The sequence below is a fragment of the Xiphophorus hellerii genome, chromosome 3 (genome assembly GCF_003331165.1).
Source record: "Xiphophorus hellerii strain 12219 chromosome 3, Xiphophorus_hellerii-4.1, whole genome shotgun sequence".
In the NCBI taxonomy this organism is placed as follows: domain Eukaryota; kingdom Metazoa; phylum Chordata; class Actinopteri; order Cyprinodontiformes; family Poeciliidae; genus Xiphophorus; species Xiphophorus hellerii.
The window spans coordinates 18,833,131-18,858,365 of NC_045674.1; the positions used below are offsets into that span (position 1 = coordinate 18,833,131).

At 38.6% G+C, this 25,235-nt stretch overlaps 1 protein-coding gene across 15 annotated transcripts; it reads right to left on the bottom strand.

Moving 5' to 3' along the window:
* Positions 1 to 4: 4 nt before the first annotated feature.
* Positions 5 to 24,823, bottom strand: LOC116717110 (protein 4.1-like). 15 transcript variants are annotated; one of them, XM_032558221.1, is made up of 33 exons: positions 24,537 to 24,823; positions 23,339 to 23,635; positions 23,137 to 23,241; positions 22,937 to 23,055; positions 21,073 to 21,291; positions 20,811 to 20,898; positions 20,328 to 20,480; positions 19,879 to 19,976; positions 19,148 to 19,320; positions 18,941 to 19,057; positions 18,107 to 18,313; positions 17,783 to 17,905; positions 16,950 to 17,666; positions 16,493 to 16,654; positions 16,249 to 16,377; positions 15,922 to 16,128; positions 15,610 to 15,792; positions 15,280 to 15,513; positions 15,013 to 15,186; positions 14,667 to 14,921; positions 14,422 to 14,589; positions 13,167 to 13,367; positions 12,814 to 13,005; positions 12,026 to 12,231; positions 11,194 to 11,262; positions 11,031 to 11,081; positions 10,396 to 10,458; positions 8,500 to 8,679; positions 3,851 to 4,240; positions 3,253 to 3,375; positions 2,936 to 3,052; positions 2,777 to 2,857; positions 5 to 2,400 (listed from the first exon to the last, which is right to left on the bottom strand). In XM_032558221.1, exons 2-33 carry the CDS (start codon positions 23,390 to 23,392, stop codon positions 2,371 to 2,373), a joined length of 5,388 nt encoding a protein of 1,795 aa, XP_032414112.1. In that variant the 5' UTR covers positions 23,393 to 23,635; positions 24,537 to 24,823; the 3' UTR covers positions 5 to 2,370. The 15 variants fall into 15 exon arrangements, with proteins under 15 accessions (XP_032414112.1, XP_032414111.1, XP_032414110.1 ...); XM_032558220.1 differs by having other exon boundaries at positions 11,031 to 11,078; positions 16,249 to 16,380; XM_032558219.1 differs by having other exon boundaries at positions 16,249 to 16,380.
* Between the last annotated feature and the right edge of the window lie 412 nt (positions 24,824 to 25,235).

Here is a 25,235-nt window from a genome sequence, read left to right on the forward strand (position 1 = left end):
CAAATGCAAGTAAATGCATATTTTATTTTTTTTTCTTCATAAAAAGACAGGGAGAATTCACAAAGCAACAATAGTTTCTTTGTCTAAAATCTACTTTTACTTAATATGGAATACTACTTTTTCATCCTGAAAAAAATTGTGGGTGTTTTTTAAATGCATGAAGCTATGATGAGAACAGATTCTGTTTGGACTTTAGGACAAAAGGGAAAATGTTAGTAAGCAGGTGCTCTAAAAGTTAGTCAAGCATCCCTCTCTATAGAAAAAGCACAGGAAAACAGCAAGTGAGTGCAAATCTATTCAAAACTATGTGGTTAAAAAGGCTTTACAAACTTGTTTGATAATGAAAGCAATATATTGACATCTCTACCTGAAGCTTTAAAGCTCATTAAAACACCACAGTACATCAAAATCACATGAAACAGTTCCGACTTTACAAATAAATTACTGTATAGCAGAACATAAAAAGACAACCTGTGCTCCTGTGAGAAAAAAAAAAAAAAAAAAAAAGCCACGTACACTCGGGCAGCTGCCTTCATCTCTTACATGTGTGGTAATAGTGATAGACAAGTTTTCATTTTCATTGACCTCACATGACTGAACATGAATGTACATTTACAACACAGATGGATATACATTGATGACAATCCCTTATACAATCATAAGGAGGTCTGTAGTCTTACATAGAACATCAAAACCTGAGATAAGCAGACCAAAGTGAGAAAAACATTTCATTGACCAAATAAAGTGGCTGAATAGTTTACACACCCTTGGTAAATTTGCTAGGTTTTCCTAACCTTTATCAGCACACAATTTGACATTTATCCTGTACAATTCAAGAGAAAAACAAAAAGCTATTGGAGAAAAACATAACAAAAACATCTGAAATGACCTGGTTGGATGACCATGAACACTAATAACTTGTATTCTTGAGTTCACACCAGTGAACATAAACCAGGCTTGTTAAAACTGGACATTTCCCTAAAGCTGATGAGGGGAAAAAAATGGATTAGGAAGACTGAAAGTAACAGTGAAGGAGCTACAAAAAGTTGTTAGTGGGTGTTTTTGACATGTCACCAATCTCAATGATGTCCAGACTAAATAGGAACGCACCTCGGGAGGTCCGCAGTGCATCTCGTCGATCAACACGACTTCTGCAGTCCTGTTTTGTCTTGATTCAGAGAACTTTCAACAAAGCTTTAGTTTAGGAGTGGGCTTGCTTACTTAACCAGGTTGTTGCAGGATTTTTATTTTTTTTGCACATTTTTCCATCTTAAAAAACCTGTTTCTGTTGAACATACAGGATAAAGTTCACAACGTGTGGAGAAAATTTCAAAACTGTTTTACAAAGACCAATTTTTGACAAAAAAAAACAAAAACTGTCCTTTTACGGATGTGTTTACATTTTAAAGAAGCCACTGTATGTTAAAAGTAATTATGACTCTTATGATAATGAGCAAAATATGACTTGGGGAGCACTTCTTAGTAAAAAGATGAAAAATCCGGTAAACTTGGTGTACTACAAGAGGAAACGAATAAGAATTATTCAGGTTAATTCAGGCATAACAGCTCTTTAAATTACTGGTCACCTACAAATCGAATGAACAGATGGATATGAATAACTTAAAAACCTCAATTTTATTTTACAAATACTATAAAAAGCATACTTTTAAAAAGTAGAGAAATATTCGAAAATAGATCAATTTTAGTTCAAACTTTACAAGAATGTGTAGGCTACTGGTTCCACGCTGGTTGGGGAAGCAAAGATTTGGGACCTCGCTTTTTGTACCTGAGCAGTGAACAAAGCCAAACAAACCTGTCCAAATTTGAGCACAGAATATCTTTGTTCACGTTTTAAATGTGAGGTATGTCATTTCAGCAATAATAATAATAAAAAAATCTCTCCTGAATTTAATAGACAAGTAAACAACAACAAAAATAAGAGTTCACTTGAATGTCGTCTTAACGTTTTCCCCAAGTAGCACCAAGGGAATCACTGCTAATCATGGTTTCTGAACTGAAACTCTACATTTGTAGAAAACCACTATTAAACAATAAAAGCATTTAAAGCAAACATAACAGACATCACTCAACTGAAAAAAAGGCTGGTTATTAACCAATCAAATGTTCACACTAAATCCCAGGATGATAATTGAAGCATTTGATCAGCAGTTCCTACCTACTGTGAAGAGCTCAACTTAGAAAACAAACAGAATCTACAAGGAACAGTCTACTCCATAATCAGTCCTTTTAGGTGCAGATTTCTGAGGTTTTTCTGTTGTGCGCAAACAGACTTGGTCACTGTGTGTGTTGAGTGTCGCGGTCTAAAGGATGTTGAAGGTGGTGAGTTAAATGGATAAGGGAAGGGCTCTGTTACAATGCTGATGCTCCGCCATGTTTCTCCTGAAAGACAAACATATATTTGTGATATCAGAATCAAAAAGTGTATATTTTGTTTCTAATCTAAACTTAGAAGGGAAAAAGCTTTTCCCTTAGCAAATCTTAACCATCCATTAAATGAAAAATTTGCAAACCCAAAATATTATGTATTTTCTAACTTTTTGAAATTGATTGGTCCTTCAAGCACCCATATATGTTTTAAGAATGTTTAATTTTTCACATCTCCTCTTTACTAACTCTTCCACAATCTTCATGTCAGGGTCATCTAGACCCAACGACTTCTTAACTCTGTGCATGGTCCAAATGGCTCACACTGACCCCTGTGCGCTTTTACAAGGTTTTTTTTTATAGGCAGCAAATGGTGTTTCATGTCATGTACCTTTTCTTGGTCAACATCAGAGTCTGCTGTTATGACAATTCTCTTCTCCACCCGTGTCTCTGAGGATCCACTTTTCACCACCTGAACAAAGGCATATGCAGTGTATTCAAGAGGCCCACAATCTGAAAGGATGAGTGGAAGAAAACTTGCAAAGCTAACCTTTGAGATATGAGTGGTAGTAGTGGTGACAGTGGTGCCGCTGCTCGTCTCTGAGGAAATGGTCTTGGAAGTGGAAAAAGAGCTATCCTTGTCCTCATCTGTACCGTCATCTGTCATCTGAGAAAAACACCAAAGGAAGAAAAAAAAACTGCTTTTCAAACTGATTTAACGCTGATCTTTTTCTTAGGAAGGTGCAGTAAAGCTTCTTTGCTCCCCCTCCCTCTGCCGCCCCTTCGAGACCATCATATTGTTAGCTTGTCAAGTTCTGGAGGCAAGTTGGATCTGGACTGAGCTGCTGCTGGAGCTGGAGCCCCTACCTTTGAAGACTCATAGGTGAAGGTCTTGGTTGGGACGATGGGAACTTCTGTGGTGGAGATGTCACCAGGCAGGGAGTTGGAAACAGCTGTGATGGTGACAGTGTGGGTCTGCACCAGAGGGGGCTGTGAATGGGAGCACAGCCCCGTGAGTGGCTGTTTAACCAGACACTTCGCACCTCACAGCAATCAGTTCTTCTTTCACACCATGCAATCCCTCTTAGTGCAAATTGTTTCCACCACCACCAGCCCAAACTCAGTCTGATTATTTCTAAAACAATGCAGTCACACCTCTAACTTCATTCGCAACACTTATAGGATGATTTTGTCACTTATAGAGTGATTTTAATCATTGTATTTCAACGTAGAAAGAGGTATTGTTATAGCAACCCGTCACCATAGACAGGATCTTGCAGCGTCACCGTGCGACACCTCTGCAGCACACTCTGTTTACTTTAAACTCAACTGCCGCTCTTGCAGCACTGATTTTCTTTCTAGATTGGTGCAGTTTCTTTTGTTCTGGTGCTGCAAAGAAGTCAGCAAGTGTGGAAGCTGAAGGCCAAGAAAGAAAAGAAACAGCATCTCCCCCCTTTGAGACTACCTGGGAGCAGTGTATGACCTTCGGACCATCACTCCAGAAAAAGGAAGGTGGGGAAGGTCCAACTATCCCCCCGGAGCACTCAGGCGCTACGAGACATGTTCCTTCTTCCTCCGGGATCTTATCTAAAGCTTTACAGTCGGACTCAACTGGGGGAGCCAGTTGCGCCATTTCAACCTCTACGAGCGGCACCAGGAGAGTCTCAAAAACCACAACCTCTTCATGATCGCACAATGACTCTTCAACGGGAGCGCTGAGGCCTTCGACAACATCAGGCTCACTCTGATGGCTCTCAGAGGGCCTGGATACCTCGGCCCCCTCGAAATTACTCCTGGTTTCCCCATGAAGAGTTTTTGTTTTTGAACTTTTGCAACTGGGACTAATGCACACACTCTAAAAAAAAGACAAACACAGTCACTATGATCATGAGCAGGCAAAGAGTTGTGAATAACAAATAACATTTACATGAATCATAAAACATTTGTTTGCATGCCATTTCCTTCATACAACGGAGATATAAGAACGTGGGATGTCAACAGAAATGATTAAGTCTCCTTGTTTTCTTGAATAAAAATGACCAGTTTCACTGGAAAAGACAAAGCCTTCAAGCCATTCTCTAATTATTTCCATTTGTGATACAGTTAGCTGCTGAACCACATGAACAAAGATTTAGATAAAAATGGTAGATTTCATCCATTCAATGTCTCCAACTTTACCCCCACAGTCCACATCATGTATTTTCAGGGACAAAAGAATCATATGAGGTTTATTGATAAAAAATATTACACCCTAAAGTTTTTCCTTTCTTGTGTGAATTTTTTTTTTCCAATAATGTTCATATTGAACTAATATAAAACATGAAACTAATGCATTATTTAGGATTAGGGATGTTGGGGACACAATCAATGCATTTTTAAATGCATGGTGTCAGATATCTCGACTAAGATCAACTCCTGGGTCCCACTTGGTTTTTCACCTTTTGCAATTATTTTTTGCAGTGAAATAGAGTATTGGTTGATGTAGTTTCCAGCCTGTCTGTGTGATGTGATCTGCTCAGAGGACTGCAGTTGACATGATTATTAATGAATTTAAAGGCATTCAAAGTAAACTGCTAAGTTTATGAAACAGGAAAACAATTTTTCCTTTTAAGGTACATCTGCACATGATTAACTGGAACTGCACTGCAAATATTTTAACACAGAAAATATCAAAGCATCACATCAAATTGGGAAACAAATGTTAACATAAGTATAGCCTTTCAGCCAATTGCTGGTGCGAAATAATCTGTGGTAGCCGGGCATGAGTTTATTGAAACCTGGCACTACCTCTGTGGAGTAATAAAAAAACTATTGAGGTTCTGTGTTGTCAGAATATTACAACTTAGCAGCAGCATATTAAGGATGATTTAAATAGAACAGGAGACTTGAACAAATATTTGCCATTTTGCTATATTTAAATATTTTTTTAATGTTTGCTGGTTTGTATTTTGTTGTGTTCTTGTTTATCTTGACTTTAAAGCACTTTGGTCAACCGGTAGTTGATTTTACCATTTGTTGTTGACAACAGAGAGATAAAACAAAACTCTAGAACAACATTGCATATAAACTTAATGTTTAGGACCTGATATTTCTATGATGAAATCCAACCCAATGACACAAAAAAGACTGAGTTGTTTATGGAATGTATTTTATTCCTTGGTCTAAGTTGATTGTCGAAATATCATGCAACAAGTACTCTGTTGTGGTGAAGGTTAAAAATGTATTACAACTGAGCTGCCTCAAGGTTTCCTACAACAGGAAATGCTACTCTATGAGAAAGAATATGAGAAACATGTCATTCAAAGTTGTACTTTGTGTGTGTGTTCAGAAAAAAGTCACAGTGATCAGTTTATCCAAAGACAAAATCCTAAAAACTACTGAAGATATAAATGCACCCAGCATGTGTACAAAACAGGCTCAAAGTGATCTGGTCATGCTTTAAAAACTTTAAGCTGAATTTCAGTTGTAGTTATCTTTAAACTCCATCAGAGAAAATGTTAAACAGTCAATTCCAGTCCTGATCAGTCTTTACAGATGAGGTCTGTTTCTGGCTGGAGAAACCAGGAGGCTGTGCAGCACCGGGAACCAAAGAATCAAAGTCTTTTCTGACAGATGTCTGAGCAAAGGGCAGCTTCTCGGGTGGAGCAGAGGATGGGGGGTGAAGAATGCTGGAGTGGTGTTTGCAGAAGAGTCGAAAGGAGGAGGAGAAGAATAGGGAAGAAAGCTAGAGAATGATTGATAGATGGGCGAGACGTGGCCTCCGTGGGTCACATTCACACCTTTGTGGAGGGACTCAGCAGCGTCGAGGAGACCCCCCCCACCCTCAGCTGCGTTTGGAGTAGAAGTCTAGCAGAGGGCCGCGTGGGAGACGGATGACAAACTGAGAGGGGGAGGAGGAGGAGGAGGAGGGAGGGAGGAAGAGACATAAGAGGAAGGATTTCTGAAGAGTCTGCAATGACTGATATAGAACTACTAGCATTTTGCAATGTCTTACTATTGAAATTATAAAGTCTGTTGCACTAAATTTTGAATGTTATGGTTGTTACTCAGTGCATGGAAATGTGACCACTACATGCATTTTAACATGCACTCCTTAATTTCCATGTCTAAGGATTTCATGTCGGTTTTGAAAAAGACAAAGTGATCCACATGTACTGCAACAATTTACACAATTAATATGGAATTAAAGTTCAGAGATAAAGTCAATCGATTCAATCACAGCCAGAATAAATTCAGCTTTGTGAGTTGATGATGGTATATTTAATATATTTAAGTTCAGTGCAGTACTTCCAAATTAAACAAGAGTCAGTCTGCTTAGATGGTTTATCCGCTCTCACAGTAAACACAGAATGATAAATAATGTAAAATTAGTAGCAATCTCTCTCAGGATACTTGATGTTTCAAGCTGATAATTTCTGACAGTAAGATGGTTCTGCATGGGCCCCGTTTCATTTCCTCACTGTGATTTCTGTACGACTCAACCGCATGTTGATGAAAATGTAACCCATCAACCACATATTACAATCACAGACATCAATGTATATTACTGGGATTTTGTGTGAGAGAACAATATGAAGTAGTGCATAATTTTGATGTGTATAAAGAGGTATCTGTCAACATAAATATTTGAGTCTTTCTACAAATTCCTATAATGATTTAGGTAAGGATACTTTGACACACCAACTATTCCATTATAGCACTGTTTGTCATGTTCCTGGGGGAAGGAGAACTTTCTCTCTAGTCTTAAATGTTCTACAGTTTCTAACATGTTTTTTTTTTCAGGATTGCCTTGAATTGTGCTCATTATTTCCTACATTTGCTAAAGAAACTTTTAATAGCATAATGGTGCCAGTGCCATGTTACACTGTCAGGATGCTGTGCTTAAGTTGATGTGTATTGTTAGTTTTCAGATACGCAGAGAGCTACATGTGGGCTAAAAAGTTTAATTTGGTCTCTTCTGACTTTTTTCCAGATAATTCATGTTTCCTACATGGCTTATGATAAGTTATAATTATGATGTTACAGGATGGCATTCAATAATTTCTTCCATCCTTCCAAAATCCCCGATAGGACAGATTTGTGGAGGATGCATCTACTAGTAATCAACAAATTCTCAGGCCATCTGAAATTAAACTACAAACAGATTGACTCTACTTTGTAGGTAACTTCTAAGTGCATTTGTTTTCACTGTTTTTGGGGGGCATCAGAGTAGGTGGGGCTGAATACAAATGTACATTTGTTCATCTTTAATTTATTCAATTCCTTTTCAAAGTGTGTGGCACGTCATTATATCACATAAAATTCCAATAAAATACTATAAAGTTTGCATTAGTAATGTGAAACATTCGCAATACTTTTGCAACGCACTAAAAGTTCAGATGCAAAAGTGGATGAAACTTTATTTATAAAACATAACAGCGGAACTAAAGCAGAAGCAAAGAAAGTGGATTAGAAAGAAGTGGATTCTGCTTCTAAAGTGGATTAGAAGCAGAAAGAAAGCAATGGAGGAGGAGCAGAGGAAATGAGAATAAAGGAAGCACTGCTCTGTGTCAGGACGTGCAAGCCTTCAAGAAAACTGCTCATATCTTAGTCATGCGGTATGTTTTTCTGAGTCACGTCTGTCAGTCATGCAACACAAACATGTCAGGAGTTCGGACACATCCAGTGCAGTTACGACCCAATTTCTCAGAGATTGGATAACCAGTCCAACAGAAGCCTCACGCTTGTCTGTCTCAACAGTGAAAGAACGAAAGCACGGGCCTCGTTCCACCAGTCCAAATGCATTCTTCATACACATGCATGTGCTGCATACCACGTGCCATCAGTTTCATCAGAGAAGTACATGCATTCACTTTGCACACAGTATCACATAAAGATAATCAAGAATAGCAGCTGGAAGAGACCGAGTCCTTCCTTTATCATTTTATTAATCGGCAGATTTATTAAAGAAAACTGAAATCTTATGCAACGTTTACAGCAAAATAGAGATTTATTTGATATATGACTGCACAGCACCCAAAATAATGTGCCAGTTCAGAACTGACCATCAAAATTCCCTCTAACTCCAAAACCAGAAGATTCAAATTAAAAAGGAATTATATCCGCAGGACTTACCCCATCTGCACTGGGCAGCGGCTGGCCATTGATGCCCAGGGTACGGAACGGAGAGTGCGTGGACAGGCGCTTGTCCCATTCACTCTGCCTCGGCTCCGGCACAGCCTCCATGAAGTTCCTCTTCAGTTCACTGATGCTGGCGTGATGCTTGAGCAGGTCCTCTTGAGGCTTATCAAACTCCTACACGAGTCAGAAAAAGTTGAGAGGAGAAGGACGAGGTGTTGTGGGGGAAGGGTACAGAATGTGATAAATGGAAGGGACCATGGCAATGATAGACGCATGGAGAGAGAAGGATATTGGGAATAGAAGGAAATAAAAAACGAAAAGCATCAGATTATGATGTTGCTTTACTAGTCCATCTGTGAGTCTTTTCTTGCTGGTTTCATGAATAAGCAGAAGCGGAGTTAGCAGGTAATTCTGTGGGAAAAATATTAGGGGGGTAGGGGAATAAATCCAGATGTTTGTACTTCTTCAGAGAAGTACAAATGCTTGGCTTTTTCAAAACGGGTAATCAGTGGTGCTTTTCAAACTTCTTCTGAAGTCTGGCAGCTGACTGATTTGTAGTTTTAAACAAGCAGAAATCGATCAATGAGGATTTAAACTCCACAGCATTTGAAATTGCAATAAAAACGTCAAGAAAACAGGCTGCAAATCAAAGGGCAGGAGAAGTGAAGACGGCGGACATGGTCGAGATTGCTGAAGACGCAGCCTGAGTAGAAGAGACACGTTCATTTGGAAGAAATGAACAGATGCGACAGAAGAAGCGCTGATTTGGCAACATTTGGCAGCAAGTTGGAATGGTCAAAAAGATGGTGGCAGCCATATTGCAAAATCAACTGCAGATTGTATAAAAGAACTGGTTGTTGTGCTTGAAAGCAATGTTTCTCCAAAAGTTATTTTGGCCACACATCACACAAAACAAAGAACTTTAATTATTGTGATTTTTATTCTACAGCCAGTGACTTATTGGTTATAGCTGTTGCAAAAGTGCAGAGCATTTATGGTAATTAAGAAAGACAATGAGCAAAAGCAAAATCAGGAGAATACTGATGGTCAAGAATAAATCTATATCTGGAAAAAACGAAGCAGCTAGATCAACTATAAACTGAACATACACTGATCACAGATTTTGTCCCCAGTTTTGGAAAGGTGTGACCTGATGAGACTAAATTTACAATTCACAATCTTACATACATGTTTTTATCATTTGGTTAAATTCTATTTCTCACAAAGAAAGCAATGTGCTTGAGGCGATGCCTTGCAATAAACACACAATGACGCCTAAATAAAGTCAGAAAGCGTGAGCCTATCGGAAGCTTAGAAAGCCATGACATCATTTTCTGATTGTACTCAACATATTTAAAAGCATATTAACCTCAGAGTGAGTAAATTACTTAATTAAGAAACTTCAAAACAAAGTTGTTTTAAAAATTCTCAAAATAATTTTTCCTCTCTTTATTCTGGATTTTATTTATGGAGAAATAATTTTGTTAATCTTCACCAATATTGGATTACGGTATGTAAATATCTAGTTTACTGTTCAAGTATGGTGTATCTAGTGTTAAGAAAAGTAGTTTCCAAACAGCCAAATGTCCATCATGGCCGGTCCAAGAGCTAAATTCGCAGATTATGGTCAACAGTTTATTCCTGTGACTTATCATAATTAGAGCAAGTAAATGAATCAAAAAGTAAAGAATGTTCGTGTAAACCAGTGTTCAAAAATTCAGCAGCACTCTCCTGAATCAACCAATCAATTTGCCACACAGATAATTACTTATTGCTGATGCAAGAAATAGTGTGAATCATGCCTCATGCAAGCATGAGATTAAACAGCAGCAGCCGGTGTGCCAAAGAGCAAGAAAAATGCAGCTTGAGAGCTCTGAAACAGATACAAACCTCCAGCATTAACAGGCTATGTCTGATATAAATTGAGTCACCCTCAATTTTCTTAGCTCTTTTCTGTGAAGAATGAAAAGAACAAAAAACAAAAAAAGTGTGGGTTTGTTTCAGTTTCCCTGTACGCTGGCATCACACTGCCACACGGTGGACATGCATTTTATGAAGTTCACTAATGTGTTAAACACAACAGACGGGAAAGAACAGAGAGGCGTTCATGCAAAATGATTTGGTGCAAAGTTCCCAAAACTGTTCTATACTAGCAAAGAAGAAGGACTTCTATAGTGAAAAACTGAACAGAAACACCTGTTAGACTAGATCATGCATGTGTGCATTCCAGTGTTAAAGACAGCAAGCAAAACTTTTAAAACTTATAACTTATACTGAGGTGAGGAAAGAATACTTAACAAATCAAACTGAGTCAAGAGTAGTCTTCAAGACCAAATTCTTACACATTTTGTTCGTAACTGCATTTCTTCTACTTCTTAAAAATAAACTGTACATCTCTTGAACCTGATATATTTAAGTTTACACCTAGCTGTACGGAAGCACAACATGAGAAGAGAGTGGCATTAGTCCTTTCAGATGCAAAAATCGGAAGTGGAGAAACGCATGAGCGGCACCGAGAGTCTGACCTTTCGCATTTGCACCCCTTCCATGATCGTCCTCTCGCTCTCAGACTCCTGCTACCCCGGGGGGAGGAGAGAGGAAGATGTGTTAGCACCCTCTGCTGGTTGTGTTAATAAAAACCATGTCCTGTGAGGGACAGTATGCTACAGGCTTGAGCCTGCCACTAACCTGAATGTACCCATTGATGGTGGATATCAGTGAAGATTCTACGTCTCTCTGCTCCCTCGACACTGCTGACTACAGCAGCAAGAGACACAGTTTACGCTCATGCATAAAAAATCTCTGTTCACTGTACACTCTTAGGTGTTCGTTCTGAATCAGTAACAATTTCAACATATTTTCAACCATTCAAGATCATAGATAAGATTTTACCTTAAATGCATAAAGCTTTTATACAGTTGACATACAATTACAGATGCAGACAAATTTAGTTGGACCCCTGATAAAGGATGTTTAAGAAGCCTAAAAGCAAATTCAATCTTAAATTTTGAATATCAGAAATTTTGAAAATTCCAGTAACTGTTTTTTGTTTTCCTACTTCAGTAGAACCATTACATTATATGGCCATATACATTTCTCTTTTTGTAGTAGGGAAGACTAAGTGTTTGTTCACATTTCAAAAGGAGTAAAGCATAGAGAGATGAAGATCTTTGACAATTTCTCTTTGCAAACCTCTCTAGATTATCAGCCGTTCTAGGTCTTCTTTTATTTTTTCATTCAAATCTCCCTACAGGTCGAACTGGATTAACACTGTACTTAACAATGTTATGCACTATTCAAATTCAAATTCATAATACTTTATAGATCCCAAAGGGAAATTATACTATGCTACTGCTATTTATAAAAGTATCTACGGTGTACTAACACTTTTTACCCATCTTTACAATGGGTGCCAAGAGATTTGTCCACATCTTTATTTTGCTTTATGTTGTGTTTTTTTTAGACATTTGTGCATTTGTCAGCCCAGACAGATACAAAAGTAAATAAATGAGCTAAATACCTTGACCTCAGACACTGCCTCTATTTTTGAGGGCTCTGCAGCTTCTACTGTGACTTCCAGCTTCCTTTCTTCCAGGCGGCTGGTCTTTATGGGAGTGGAGGTCTGGGGCTGGTCGAAGGGAGCCATGGGGATCCCTGCATCCGCCAGCGCGGCCTGAGAGAAGACTGGAGCACTGACAGGACGTGTGCCCCTCTGCGTGCTCACAACTACAGAAAAATGTAAGGAAAATTGAAATTAATAGAAAGAAATATTATGTTTGCGGTTCTTAGGTTAACATGTTTAATAACTAAGGTATTTTGTCATATGTTCGCACATCGTTAAGCTTTTAAATGCAACATTGCCACAATCAGCAACCATACTTACCGCACTCAGTTGCCCTGTAATGAAATAAATGCAAAAACTGCAAGCATATACTGTACCTCATGTGTTTTCAGCACATTTGGTTTTAAAAGAAAAACATATGAGAATAAAACTTAGGCAAGAAGCAGAAATCCTCAGGGTGACATGATGGAAGCAGCATGTTTTAATTAAGATAATCCAATGGTCGGGCAAAAGCAGTTGTTAAGTCGCATATTTGGCAAAATGTTCATGACTCATTCAAATGTTGAGAACAAAACAGCATTATTTCTTCAGCCTGCAAAAACTGCCAGGTGGAAAATGTGAGAAGAGGCCTGGGCATCAGCCCGTGTATCCAGGCAGCAAATGTTAGTAAATGTTTTATGACGCAAAGAAACCCACAAGTGAGCATTAGTCAAAAACACTCCACACACATAAAAAGTAAACGGTACCTGACTCTTTGGCATCAAAATCTAGCAGAACAAACCAGTCATCAGTGACATCTGTGTGTATGAGTGGACGCCTTTCTTTGAGGATCCGCATTTCAAACTGTGGCTTCTTCTCAGAAATTTCAACCCTTTCTGTGGCCACAGCAGATGGAACTCTGACCTCTGATCGGACCCTGAGGCTTTCAGGGGCAGCAACTAGCATAGATATGAACTAGGCATTATTGTGGAATAGAAGTAAAAAGCATCAACAGCCCTCAGGGCCTTTATAGCATAAAACTGTGAATGACTTAATGTCACAGAAGAATTTACACAAGTAATTTGTATGTGTTTCGTTGAACCCCTCTTTCATAATATACCTGATGTTTTTAGGGCTGGATGCAGAAGAATAAACCAATCGTCTTCCACTTCTATTTGGGGCTGACGTCCCTTCACTACTTCTTTCTTGTGCCAAGTCTCATCCACAATAGTAACACTCTGCTGTGTTCTTTTTTCTTTGGCTACAAACGTTTTGGCTGTTTTCGCTTCAGGAACGGGGAAGTCACGTTGCTCCACAGTCACTGGCACAGAATCAAAAGGAAAAACTAAAATGAAAGGTATTCTGGGGGTTTTCTTCTTATTTTTAAATCTATATCTCAAAAAGCTCAACAAAACCAACAAAAAGTATGCCGTTTCAGACTGAGTAGAGATGCACCAATTCCTCTGCATTTGATGTGAATGAAATGATTTTCCTGTTGGCCCATAAACACACTACAACACGTCAACTTGTGTTACTCATATTTTAATTGTGGAAGTTTCACTAAGTGAGGAAAAAAGAAATATAACCATTTATAAAATCAGTAAAGATTAGCATTGTAGGCTACTGGACCTGCGGCCCATAAACTGGGGTTCAAAGGAGTTACTCAACTCAGCAGAAGGTTCACAGTTAAAAACATAAAAAACAGCAACTACATGATTATATTTAGATATTATTGCAAAAAATGAGACTAGTTGCACCTATTTACATCAAAGCGGTCTCTAGCACTGCAGCACAGCTAACTACAACAGGACTTGGAAAAGTAGGCCCTGTTTAAATTTTCCACAAGCCATTACTTTTAAAGTAGGGTGAGGCCTTTAATGTCTGTATAAATATCTGTTGACTGAATATTAATTGGTTATTAAAATCCAGAATAAAAATGGTTTGGTGGCAAATTTTCACTTATGATACCTGTTTATAAAATATCACAAGATTCCTTGGTCCTACATTGGCCTTTGAAGATCAAAGACTAGTGTGATTGCTTTACAATTGTTGCTCAGATGAAACTTGCACATAACATCCATTACCACTTAAATTTGTGAGATAAATTTAATATATAGCATGTTGGACTTTGTTTTTATCATTCTAAATGTCTTACTATTACTGCAACCACAATTTAATGTAACCAGAACCAATAAAAATGTATCTATTGCAGAAAAATAGGAATCAGTTGAAGTAAAAATCCAGAGGTTAAAAAGTGACCTCAACAAAATGGTAATTGGTGCATCTCTAGCCCCAAGTAACAGGATACTGGTTGAACTGTGGAATAAACAACATATCTGCCTAATTGCAATAGGCAAACAGCAATAGCTTACTACCTGATACTTTTGCTGCCACATCTAGCAGCTCAAACCAATCATCATCCTCATATGTTGGTTGTGGCAGGTTAATCACAGTCACAGCAGGTGGCCTCAAATCCTCCTTGATGAACTTTGGTTTTGGTTCAGCGGGTACAGGTGTCTTAACAACCCTTTGGACCTCAGCAACTGACACAGAAAAATTAGGATTGATAAACTATAAGCAAATAGCAGAGAATAAACTGCTGGTAGCCAATTAAAAGTACCTGGAGAAGCAGGTATTGGTTTTTCTTGAGTAATGTCAAACAAGACAACCCAATCATCTTCTTCCATGTTTGACAGAGGTGGGGGTTGGCTTGGCCTAATTTTAGGAGAACGAGTACCGTCTTGCCTACTAATTATCACTTCTTCATATGTTTTAATCTCTGTGGTTTTTACTTCCTTGTATGCTGCAATCTCTGTAGTTTTCGCCTCGACTTCAGACGTCTTTGCCATCTTTTGAACAGCCTCAGCCGGGGTAGCTGGTGCACATAAAATATCCAAGTGGTTGAGTTTCACTTGTGTACATGAATCTACTAAAACATTTTATTACAACATAAATTGATCTTATACCTGTGGGTATGATAACTGGCTTGTCACCAACAATGTCAAACAGAATGAGCCAGTCATCATCTGCCTCTGGAAGAGGCTGGAAAGGCTGTGGACTAACTGGATATAATCTTTGGTCTACACGTTTTGCTTCAACTGGAACAACTGGACTGATTTTAGCTGGTTCTGGCACAGAAACTGAAACAAATAAAACAAACATTTACTTTTGACTCCTGTTAAACATATTGTAGGAATTTTCTCTGAATAAAGACATTTGAAGGACAAAGGTACCTGGAGGAATATAAGACTCTACTTTGGGAGGTATGTCAAGCAGCAGATACCAATCATCATCTCGGTTGCTCACTGGATACAACATTATCTGCTCTGGAAGTTTCTTGTCATGTTTCTGAGTCACAGTCTCCATAACTACAACTACAACCTCCCTTGTCGTCTCTATTGCCTCTGAGACAGTCACAGTTGCCTTCTTTTCTTTGGGAAGAATCTGAACATATTCAGGCATTGATGCTATAGATAAAACAAAAGTAAACAGTGCTGTCAGAGACCTGTAATAAACTTAAAAATCAGTGGTCAGATTTGGATTTAAGTGTATATTAGTAATACCTGGCTGTAGAAATGATGTTCCCCTATCTGGAAGATCAAGCAGAATGAACCAGTCATCTTCTGCTTGCCTTGGTATTTGTTTTATTTCAGTATCCTCTACAAAAATCTCAACTCTTTTGTCTCCCTCATCACCAGCTGGGACAACTTCAATCTGGGATTTGGAGACACCTCCTGGTAGACTCACTTCAACAACAAAACCAAAATAAAGCATAACTCAGTCTTTCCTGGTTGTAATAAGATAAAGTTGAGAGTGAAAGAACTGATCCAATTAATCTGCAAGGTAGCATGGGAAACAGTATGTTTTGTCAGTACCTGGTTTTACATATGTAGTTTGTCTAGAAGGAACGTCCAGTAACACAAACCAGTCATCATCCCTCTCAGTCACTGGCTGGATTTCTTTAAGATGTCTTGGAGCCTCTTGGGTAATCTGTCTCTCTTCAACTACTACTTTGTAATCTTCTGAAACTTCAACCACAGGGACAAACTGCCCTTCATCCATCTGGGCTTCCTTTATTGTTACTGATAAATGGAAGCAGGAGAGGACTTTTTCAATCCACAGACGTAAGCGCATATTTTATCAGCAAGCAAGCAGAATACAAGGCAGAAGAGCAAAACCAGCACACACTGTTTTAGAAGTACCTCGTTCTATCCAGGTTTCTCTTTGAGTTTCTTGTATCATCTGTCTCTCTTCAATTTCCACCTTGTAATCTTCTGAAACTTCAACCACAGAGACAAACTGCCCTTCATCCATCTGGGCTTCCTTCATTGCTACTGATAAATGGAACCAGTGGAAGATTTTCTCAATGTTTTATCAACAAACACCAATACAGTGCAGAAGAGCATTGTTCATTTGCAAAAACAACATACACCGTTTTAACAGTACCTGCTTCTACATATTTGGTTTCTCTTGGAGGCCCCGCTAGCAACACAAACCAGTCATCCACCCTTTCCATAAGAGCTGGTTGTTGCAGGATCCATGGCTGTTCCTTAATTTCCTCTTCTCCTACCTGTCTCTTCACCACTGATCTTAAATACGTGCTCTCATCTACAGTAGTGAATAATCAAAAGGGTAAAGATGCAAAGAAATTATATGTTCTGCAGGCCAAAAGCAGCAAAAGTCCACGTGAGGTTGTTCCTGCAAGAAACTTCTCATGCAACCTTCTAATCCACAAAGGGGCACAATAGCAGTGAGCACAAACGCAATTTAAAGAATAGTAGTAGTAGTAGTTGGTCAATGTATTATTAATATTTCCCACATGATGGCCATCTCTTGCAAACTGGTTAGAGCATTAGAAAGATTAGTAGGAGGTCAAAATGGCTCATAGAGTAGCATACTGTACCTGATGGGCTGAAAACTGGAGGGCGGTAAAAAAGCAGGTACCATTCATCCTCATTTTCTTCCTGAACTGGATTTCCAAAATGACGCCTCTCTGTAACCTCTCTCTGGGTCTGTTTTTCCAACATCCCATTTGACTCCCCACTCTCATCCACAATCATCACCCTCTTCCCGTCCCTGCGTTCAACCTTCTGCAGAATCACAACAGAAGTGGCCCCAGAAACATCTGAAGAGTCAAACTTTCGCTGTTCTTCCTGCCATTCCTTCTGTATCTCTTGTACCTTAGTCCTCAAACTTCCATCTAACTTATTCAGCTCGTTTTCCTCTTCGGGCACCAAGCCTTTTAAAAACACATCTTTAATTTGTTCTTCTAGTTCATCCACTTCATCCTCATCTGTCTCCATCCTCTTCATAAATCTCTGTAAAACCACATGATCCAAATCCCCCTCTTCGGCTCTTAACCTTTCAACCTCTTCTTGTCCCAATTGCTCTTCAATGACTCTCTGGATCCTCTCTGACACCTCACCCGCTTCCTGTAGTCTTTCCTCCAAGTCCCTCACTTTCCTCAGTTTCCCTTCCAGATCTTCTATCTCTGTCAATGTATCTATCAAGATCACAGACTTCTGCAGTCTCTCAATGACTTGCTCAGTAGTCTCTTCTTGTTTGACCACTGATGTGGCAAGCTCCTCCAAACGGATCTGGGACTGGATTTTACGAGAGGCTGAGAAGAACAAAAAGATCAATCAAACACCTAACTAATCTAGAACAAATGGCAGGCTGTTAACAAGTTTCATTAAATAAGTTTTAAAAATTTAATAATTCCCCCAAACAACTCACACAAAATATTTTCTTCAGACTCGGATAAGAACCGACCAAAGTATAGGAACCAGTCATCCTGCTGGAATGGTGCAGGTTTATGTAGAGGATCCGGAGAGGAGGAATATCCAAAGCTGGGTTTGGCTGGCACCAGAGATTATAATAATGATGTGCTACAATTAGTTAATTGTCCTTTTCAATTTGTGCAAAACAGTAGCACGCTTACTTCAGCTTATCATATTGAGGGAATCTAATAACGACACATTTATAAACATCTTAAACAGCTACATTGTGATCAAAATAGCAAACAATAGAAATGCGGATGGGTATCTGTAGTGAAGGTACCTTGGTGTTCCACAAAATCAAAAGTCTCGACAGGGGCTACAGAAGGTTGACGATACAGAAGGTCAGACCACTCGCCTTCCTTTAGGTGCTGATGTTGCTGTTCACTGATAATTTGAGAGCCACCATCTACAGTCTCAGTGCCCTTCCAGGTCACAGACTGTTCTTCCTCCCTGGACTGAGAGGAAGTCTGCTCAGACTCCCCTCTGGCTGTGAAGAGATGGTGCAGTGATTGAAGTTACATAATGATTCTGCAGAACAGATGACGACTGTTGTGGATGCTTCATGGTGCTTCAAGCAGGCTTTTAGACTAGTTAGGTGCAAGCATTTTTTTTTTTACCTTTGGACTCTCTGGACTATTGTAAGTCCAAAAAGATGAGGTTAGTGCCAGCAAGGTGAAAAATGCAACTCCTCTTCTAGAACAAGAGCAAAATGGCTTATTATTTTACCTTGCACAATCTCGCTTAAAGAATGTTGCTGCAGAAGCGATGAGTGAGTTATTCAGTTAGGAGGTCATATGAGGTGAAAGCCATTTGTGAGATAAAGCTCTCCACTTTAAAATGAGGAAGCACAACTTCAACACTGGAAGTGACTCCGACAGAGAAATTAAACAAGAAGTTGAAATATTTTTGTTCCTTTTACCATGCACAAAAATAAATGAGTCTCGTTACTGAACGTCCAAAATTGGTCATAGTTACCAAGTTGAAGAGCTGCATTTTTAAAATGTTAAAGCGATAAAACCAAGTAAAAATATGAAGGCATGTTGATAAAAGCGATGACGCTGAAAGCAATTAGCTAGAAACCAGCAATGTATCCGCCTCATGTGCATCCTGGTACCTGGAAATTCCACAGAAGGCCGGGATTTGTGTGTTGTTATCAACAATGACCAATCATCAGCCTCAGATCTGCTTGATGCAGAGAGTAGCTGCAGAAACTGGAGAGTCTCATCTCCAGCTGCAAGTGTAAAACAAGTCAGAATGTTACTTTTTAACCTTTAAGCTTATAGCAAGAAACAAACTATTTCAGACACACACTTTGCCCTACCTCCGTCCAAGTTACGTGACAGCCTCTTGCTTGCAGAGCGTGTGAATCGAGGGGCTGGGCGGTCGATCATGGAGCTCGCCTGCCGGGTCTGGGCTTGAGTACGGCCGCTGTACCGGAACTTGGAACCCAAGGCAAGAAAACGACGGGACGATGGAGGCTCCACTGATGGAACTCTGAGAAAAAGACAATTTTTTTTTCTTAAAATAATCGAAACCAAAATTGTATGAGTTGTAAAAGGTGTAAACTTTCCATTAATATACAAAATTCCTTAAAACATTTATTTTAGCCATGACCTTTCTGGAGACTGTCCGTGACTGTCAATTTGACACCTATAAAGTCAGCAGTTTTCCATGATTGTGTAAAGCATAACTTACATTTCTCTACTAAAGATAATTTAACTTGGTCTGAAGATATTCTAATTTTACTGAGAAAGAATTTCAACAGCTTTAAAATAGATTCTCTAAAAGAAACAGTTATAAATCCTTGAAATGTATCCTTTGCAGTGTAATGAACGTATAAATGAGTTCCACAAAGAAGAACAATAGCAGTGAGCAGAAAGTATAATTTCTACTATTTTATTGAGATGCAACCAAATGTTAAAAGGCTACTGCTTAGACTTGGATGATGAGTATATAGCTTTTCCTAAATACTCTTTCCATCTAGACTATACAGAGAAGCTGAGAATTATCCTTTGTTGCCAGGCAAAGCAGTGAAGAGAAACTTTTCTCTACCTGAAGAAAGTGTGATGCTCAACACAAACTTTCCAAAGTTTCTTTGAGGCTTTGTAGTTGGGCAGCTTGAAGCCAATGGTGCTCTCGTACTGCTCTTGCTGCAGGGGAAGAAACAAATCAAAATCAAGAGACATTGCCTGCAACCGATGACAAAAATAATTTTGATGTTAATTGAAATAAAGTTTACATTTTTGTGTGCATCTCAAAAGTATATGCCTCTGTGGATATTTAAGCATCAACTTCTATACAACAAATACATACATGTCATTGAAATAATAAAATTTTAGTTCAACAATACTATAACCAGTTTAATTGTAATGGTGAAAAAAATGGATGAGAAAACTAAGAATATACAGTTAACCACAGTGGGTCTCATAAATTAAGGTTCTCACTCAGAATTAGTAAAAATCTTATCAGACTTAAAATCAAAATGATTGCCTGAGGTTTACCTCTGACGCTCTGATTTTGATAAAGAAGCTGCTCCGTTTGTAAGAAATTTTAAGCACTTTGGGCCATGGGAAACGATTGATCCTCAGCTTGTCCTTGTAAACCATCAGACCACTGGAGCAAACACCCAGTGTGATGTCAACACCATCGAGATCCTGCACGCAAGAAGGAAAATGTCAATAAGTATCATGGCATGGTCTCTTCATATTTTCAGAAAACAGTCACAAGGGGGCACTCTTTCTTTCTTAATTAATGTCTGAGGTCGTGGGGTTTGAAACATTATAATCCTTTCTTTTTTATCTCAGAGGGTTATGGCATCAATTTTGTAATTAAATCTTAATGATGCAAAACGTGACTGCTGCTGCAAAATATTACCAAGATTCTTAAACATGAAAAAGGAAAGGTAGAAAAATCTCTGTCACAAGTTTATTTGCAAAGCATCACAACAAACTGGAAAAACTTTTTAAAAATATTAAAGGACCCACCTTGGCTTGGTGCAGGTCAACGCCGTACATTGCAAGTTTCTTGGCATTTTCCAGAAACAGCAGATCTGCTTGGGCTGGACTCATTGACCTTCACATGAAAAGAGAAATATTTTTAAAGAAGACTTATTCAAAGGTTAAACAAAAATGTTTACTGTTCAATTGAGCAAAAATAAGCTTACGCATACTTAATAACCACAATAAAAATTATCTACTGACAAATTTCTTTTTTTTTTCAAATCATTGTCCATGGCCCTTTCATGACCTGTAAGTGCGGTGCAGCTCCATCACTTTCTCCTCCAGCTCCTTGCTCTGTCCGGGTGCCAGGTTCAGATCTTTAACATAGTCTGTCCCGTGAACCTCCGGGTCATATTCTCCCAGCTCAGACTGGGCCGTGTAGGAGCCCAGCAGGGACAGTGTGACAAAGGAGCAAGGAAGAACACCTTGCATAATGTCTTTCCTGAGTTGGAGACACAGGAAATATCTGCAAAGAAAAGAAAAAGACAAGTTAATATATTTACACGGGATAACAGTGTTTTCAAACAACAATGGAAACAGAAAAGAATTAGCTGATAGAGACAGTCCATCATTTTTGAGGTGAGTTTAAAAGCAAATAATATCTTTCTTCCAGTAAATATCCCATGAGACTTTTGTTCAGAATAAATTCAGGTGAGTTAGTCCCAGAAGCTGAAGCCATCAGCTAAACTGATAGAGGTCACTGATGTATTTCTTTGGTCTTAAAACAGCACCAATGTAAAAAACGTCAGCAGCTTAAGCTAATTTTAAGACCTTTCAAATTATTGTCGCATTTAAATAGGATGGTTATTTACACAGACATCAATGGTATGTTAATAGGATTGTTCATCTCTGGTTTGTGACTGATAGATGCGTATCTTGGCATACTGCCAAGGATCTGGCTCCTTGGTAAATTCATGGATTTAAAAAAAAAAAAAAAACAGAAATGAGACAAGACAAGACAATTTACCCTTCAATAACAATGTACAATACTTATTTTAGACAATACACTGTTCTATACGTTGTGAAGTGTGGTGAAAATTTGTTTCAAGCAAAGCTGAATTAGTGGTGAACATAACTGCTCATTTTTATAGTCCAAACATCAAATATACCTTAACATGCATAGATACACAGAGTGAATTTGGTCTTCCTCATTTTAGCTCTTGGGGGTACAGCCAATCAGTACTGAGAAAAATGGATTGGCTGCTTTGCAAATACCAGGCAATAGCATGTCCAACAGCACTGTGTCAAGGTATTTCAAGTTTTTCAGATATTCTTCTTCACGGCTGCTCTACCAGCTGTGAAGAGCAGCTTTTTACAGCTGTTGTGAAAAGCTGCTCTAACCAGCTATATTGCATCTTGTATTGCATCTTGCAATGCAACTTAGTGAATCTCAACATCCCTAGTTTTTGTTTTCTACAGGGGATACTAACGTCGGAGTCACCACCAAAGATATTCATGTGTGAAACATGTACTGAGAAGTAACATTTAACCTAAAATGCTGTTAGTTTTCTGTGCTTTTTATAAATTGCTTACTTTTATTTATCAGACAGTTACTCAATTTTTTTATGTGTTCTGTTCTCAATATGTTCGGTGGTGCACCTAATTCTACCTCATTATCATTTATGAACAATCATTATTCACAAATCCAAACTTTTTGTTTGTGCTGATGTCTGTTTCTTTTAATTTAGTTTTGTAACAAAAAGACAAAAATTAAAAAACATATGAGAACCAAATGACACTTTAAAGGTTCTTAAAATTAGCATTTGCATAGACAATTAGGATGTTTTTCAGATTGTAGTTGTTCAGGATGGTAGAAGTCCCCTTTGGTCTTGACTTCTCCTAGACAACCTGTTAGCCGGATCTCTATCAACTATCTGGATTTATATTAAAAGAAGATGCTAAGAAAGTTATCTGCTGTAGGTAAACATATAAGGTTGCTAATAACCTTTCGACAAAGCCTCACTTCAAAGGTCATGAACCATCCCTTTAATATCATCCCTCTCTGGTCGACTTCTGAAAGATGACTTTTTCTTAAAGTTGTATAACTTCAACAGAAAAGTTAAAGTTGTACAACTTGAACTTGTTCATTGAAGTTGTACATTTGTATATACCTGGTGAGGTCTTCTGTAAGTTGTGCTGGATCAGGAGGGTAGAACTTCACATTAAATGTAAACTCATAGACGCCACCTGACACCTGTTTCCGGATCTCTTTGATGGGTTCCAACCATGTCTGTAGGTGAGGAAAAACAACCACAAGTCTCAGCTCAGTGTCTTCATCTGTTTGTATTAATCAAATAAAAATGTTGCTCACCTTGCCGGTTGGGGTTTCCCAGATCGCCAGGCCAAAGTAATCCTTCTCCAGGAGGTTGACATGGTCACACACTTTAGTTAAAAGCTCCTGACCTTTAGCATGCTTCTATTAATGTGGACATAACAGAGATTCTTCAGTATGTGTTACCATACAGCATTATGTAAGCATTAGTGAGCAAGGTATAAATTGGTGTTTTTCTTACATCAAGTTCACACTCAAACAGAGTGTCATCCAGTAAGGTGACTTTGCATTGCATGGCTTTTGGACGTTTGGGGCCTTTAGCCTCCTCTGCCTTCTTTTCTGTCTTCTTTTGTTTTGGAGGTTTCTCTTTCTTTGTCTTCTCTGTTGTTTTTTCTTCTCCTTTGGTCACCTCCTGCTGTTCTGTTGGCTCCTTCTTCTTTTCTCTGCCCTCCTTTATTTCTTCTTCTACTTCGGGCTCTTTCTTTATCTCCAGTTCTTCCTTTATCTCCGGTTCTTCCTTTTGCTCCTCTGGAGCTGGCTGATTGGATTAAAATGGAACATGTGAAAAAGCATGTCAATTTTGATCAGACTTCACAAAACGTGCAATGTGAATGGGAAACATTTACTTCATAATTACATTTCCCAACCAGAGACCAGATTTTTATAATAAACATAATCATCAGTGGATGAATAAAGTTGTTCACTGATATCTAAATAGCCACCAATTTAACATGACTTAACATGGGACTGTAGGACATATTGTGCTTTTGGAGTGGGCAAGTTACCAGTATCATGCTATTAAAAAGGTCTTAAAAACATAACATCAATGTATTTATGACAGAAAAAAAAGATTAAGATGTACTCTGATTTGTTTTTTGTAATTTAAAACATAAAAGTAATTACTCTGACTGCTGCTAAAATAACACTGATTTTTACTTTACAGGGATAACAAGAATAAGATACTTGCCTGAATCTGCTTCAGGCAAGAACATTTTAACATTTGGTAAATTTACTGACACAAAATAAGCCTTTTATTGGTTCCTTTTTTACTGGCTGCTTAGAGTCTCAAGGTTGAAAACTAAAACAAAAATGCACAGCAACAGGTGGGAGAGGGGCAGAGCTGTGCTACTCCATCCAGACTAGCAAGATCTATCACCCTTTCTGGCATCTCATTTAAAGCTGTATGTCTGAAAATTTCTGCAGTTTTGGAGCCATGACTTTTAAAACCTTGGTATAACTTGACACCAATAACCCCCCCACCCCCCATGCCCATGATCGTTCATAACCACATTTAAGTCTTAAGGAACATTGATGTTTCCTGTGAGGCTGGTATTTTTCATGGGTTTTACGGAATGTGCGTGAGTCTCTGGTATAAGTTAGGGTAACAGTAACTATGCCACAGCAGCTCAGTGATATCCAGGCTCTCAGGTTTGTCTCACCTGTGTCTCAGCGCTGCTTACTGACTGGTGATCTCCAGCCTGTTCTGTGTCCAGCTCAAGTTTTAGTTCTGGCTCTGGAGCTGCAATTGGCGCTTTCACTTGCTCCTCACTTGGCTTGTTCTCCTCTTTGTCCTCCTTCTTTCCTTTGTCCTTTCCCTTCTCCCTTTTCTTTCCTTTTTCCTCTTCCTTCTGCTGCGTTTCTTCTGTCTTTTCCTCCTCTTTCTCTGTCTTCTCCAAGTGTTTTACCTTTTCCTCTTGTTTCTCCTCTTTTGGTTTGTCCTCTTCTTTCTTTTTCTCCTGATCTTCTTTAGCTTTTTCGTCCTTCTTTTTTGTCTTTTCCTCTTTAGTTTTTTCTTCTTCCTTTTTTGCTTTCTCTTCTTTTGCTTTTTCTTCCTCCTTCTTCTTTGTTTTTTCCTCTTTAGCTTTTTCCTCCTCCTTCTTTTTAGCCTTTTCCTCTTCTTTCTTTTTCAACTTTTCAACCTCTCTGGCTTTTTCTTCTTCTCTTTTTTTTGCTTTCTCCTCTTCTCTCTTTCTTACCCTCTCGTCCTCCTCTGCTTTTCTCTTTGTTTTTTCCTCTTCTTTTTTCTTCAGCTTTTCCTCTTTTTCTTTTTTCTTAGCTTCCTTTTTATCTACCTTGCCTTCTTCTTTCTTTCCAGATTCTGTCCCCTTCTCTTTGATCTGAGTGACCTGCTTCTTTTC

Bases quoted from the DNA above. Each gene is read 5' to 3' on its own strand.
- LOC116717110 (XM_032558219.1), bottom strand. From the start codon at position 23,392: ATGCAATGCAAAGTCACCTTACTGGATGACACTCTGTTTGAGTGTGAA. The intron at 15,793-15,921 runs GTACTGACAAAA...TTGTTGTTGAAG, and splicing joins AACTACATATGTAAAACCAG to TGAGTCTACCAGGAGGTGTC. The intron at 14,922-15,012 runs GTATAAGATCAA...TATGTGCACCAG, and splicing joins GCCAGTTATCATACCCACAG to CTACCCCGGCTGAGGCTGTT.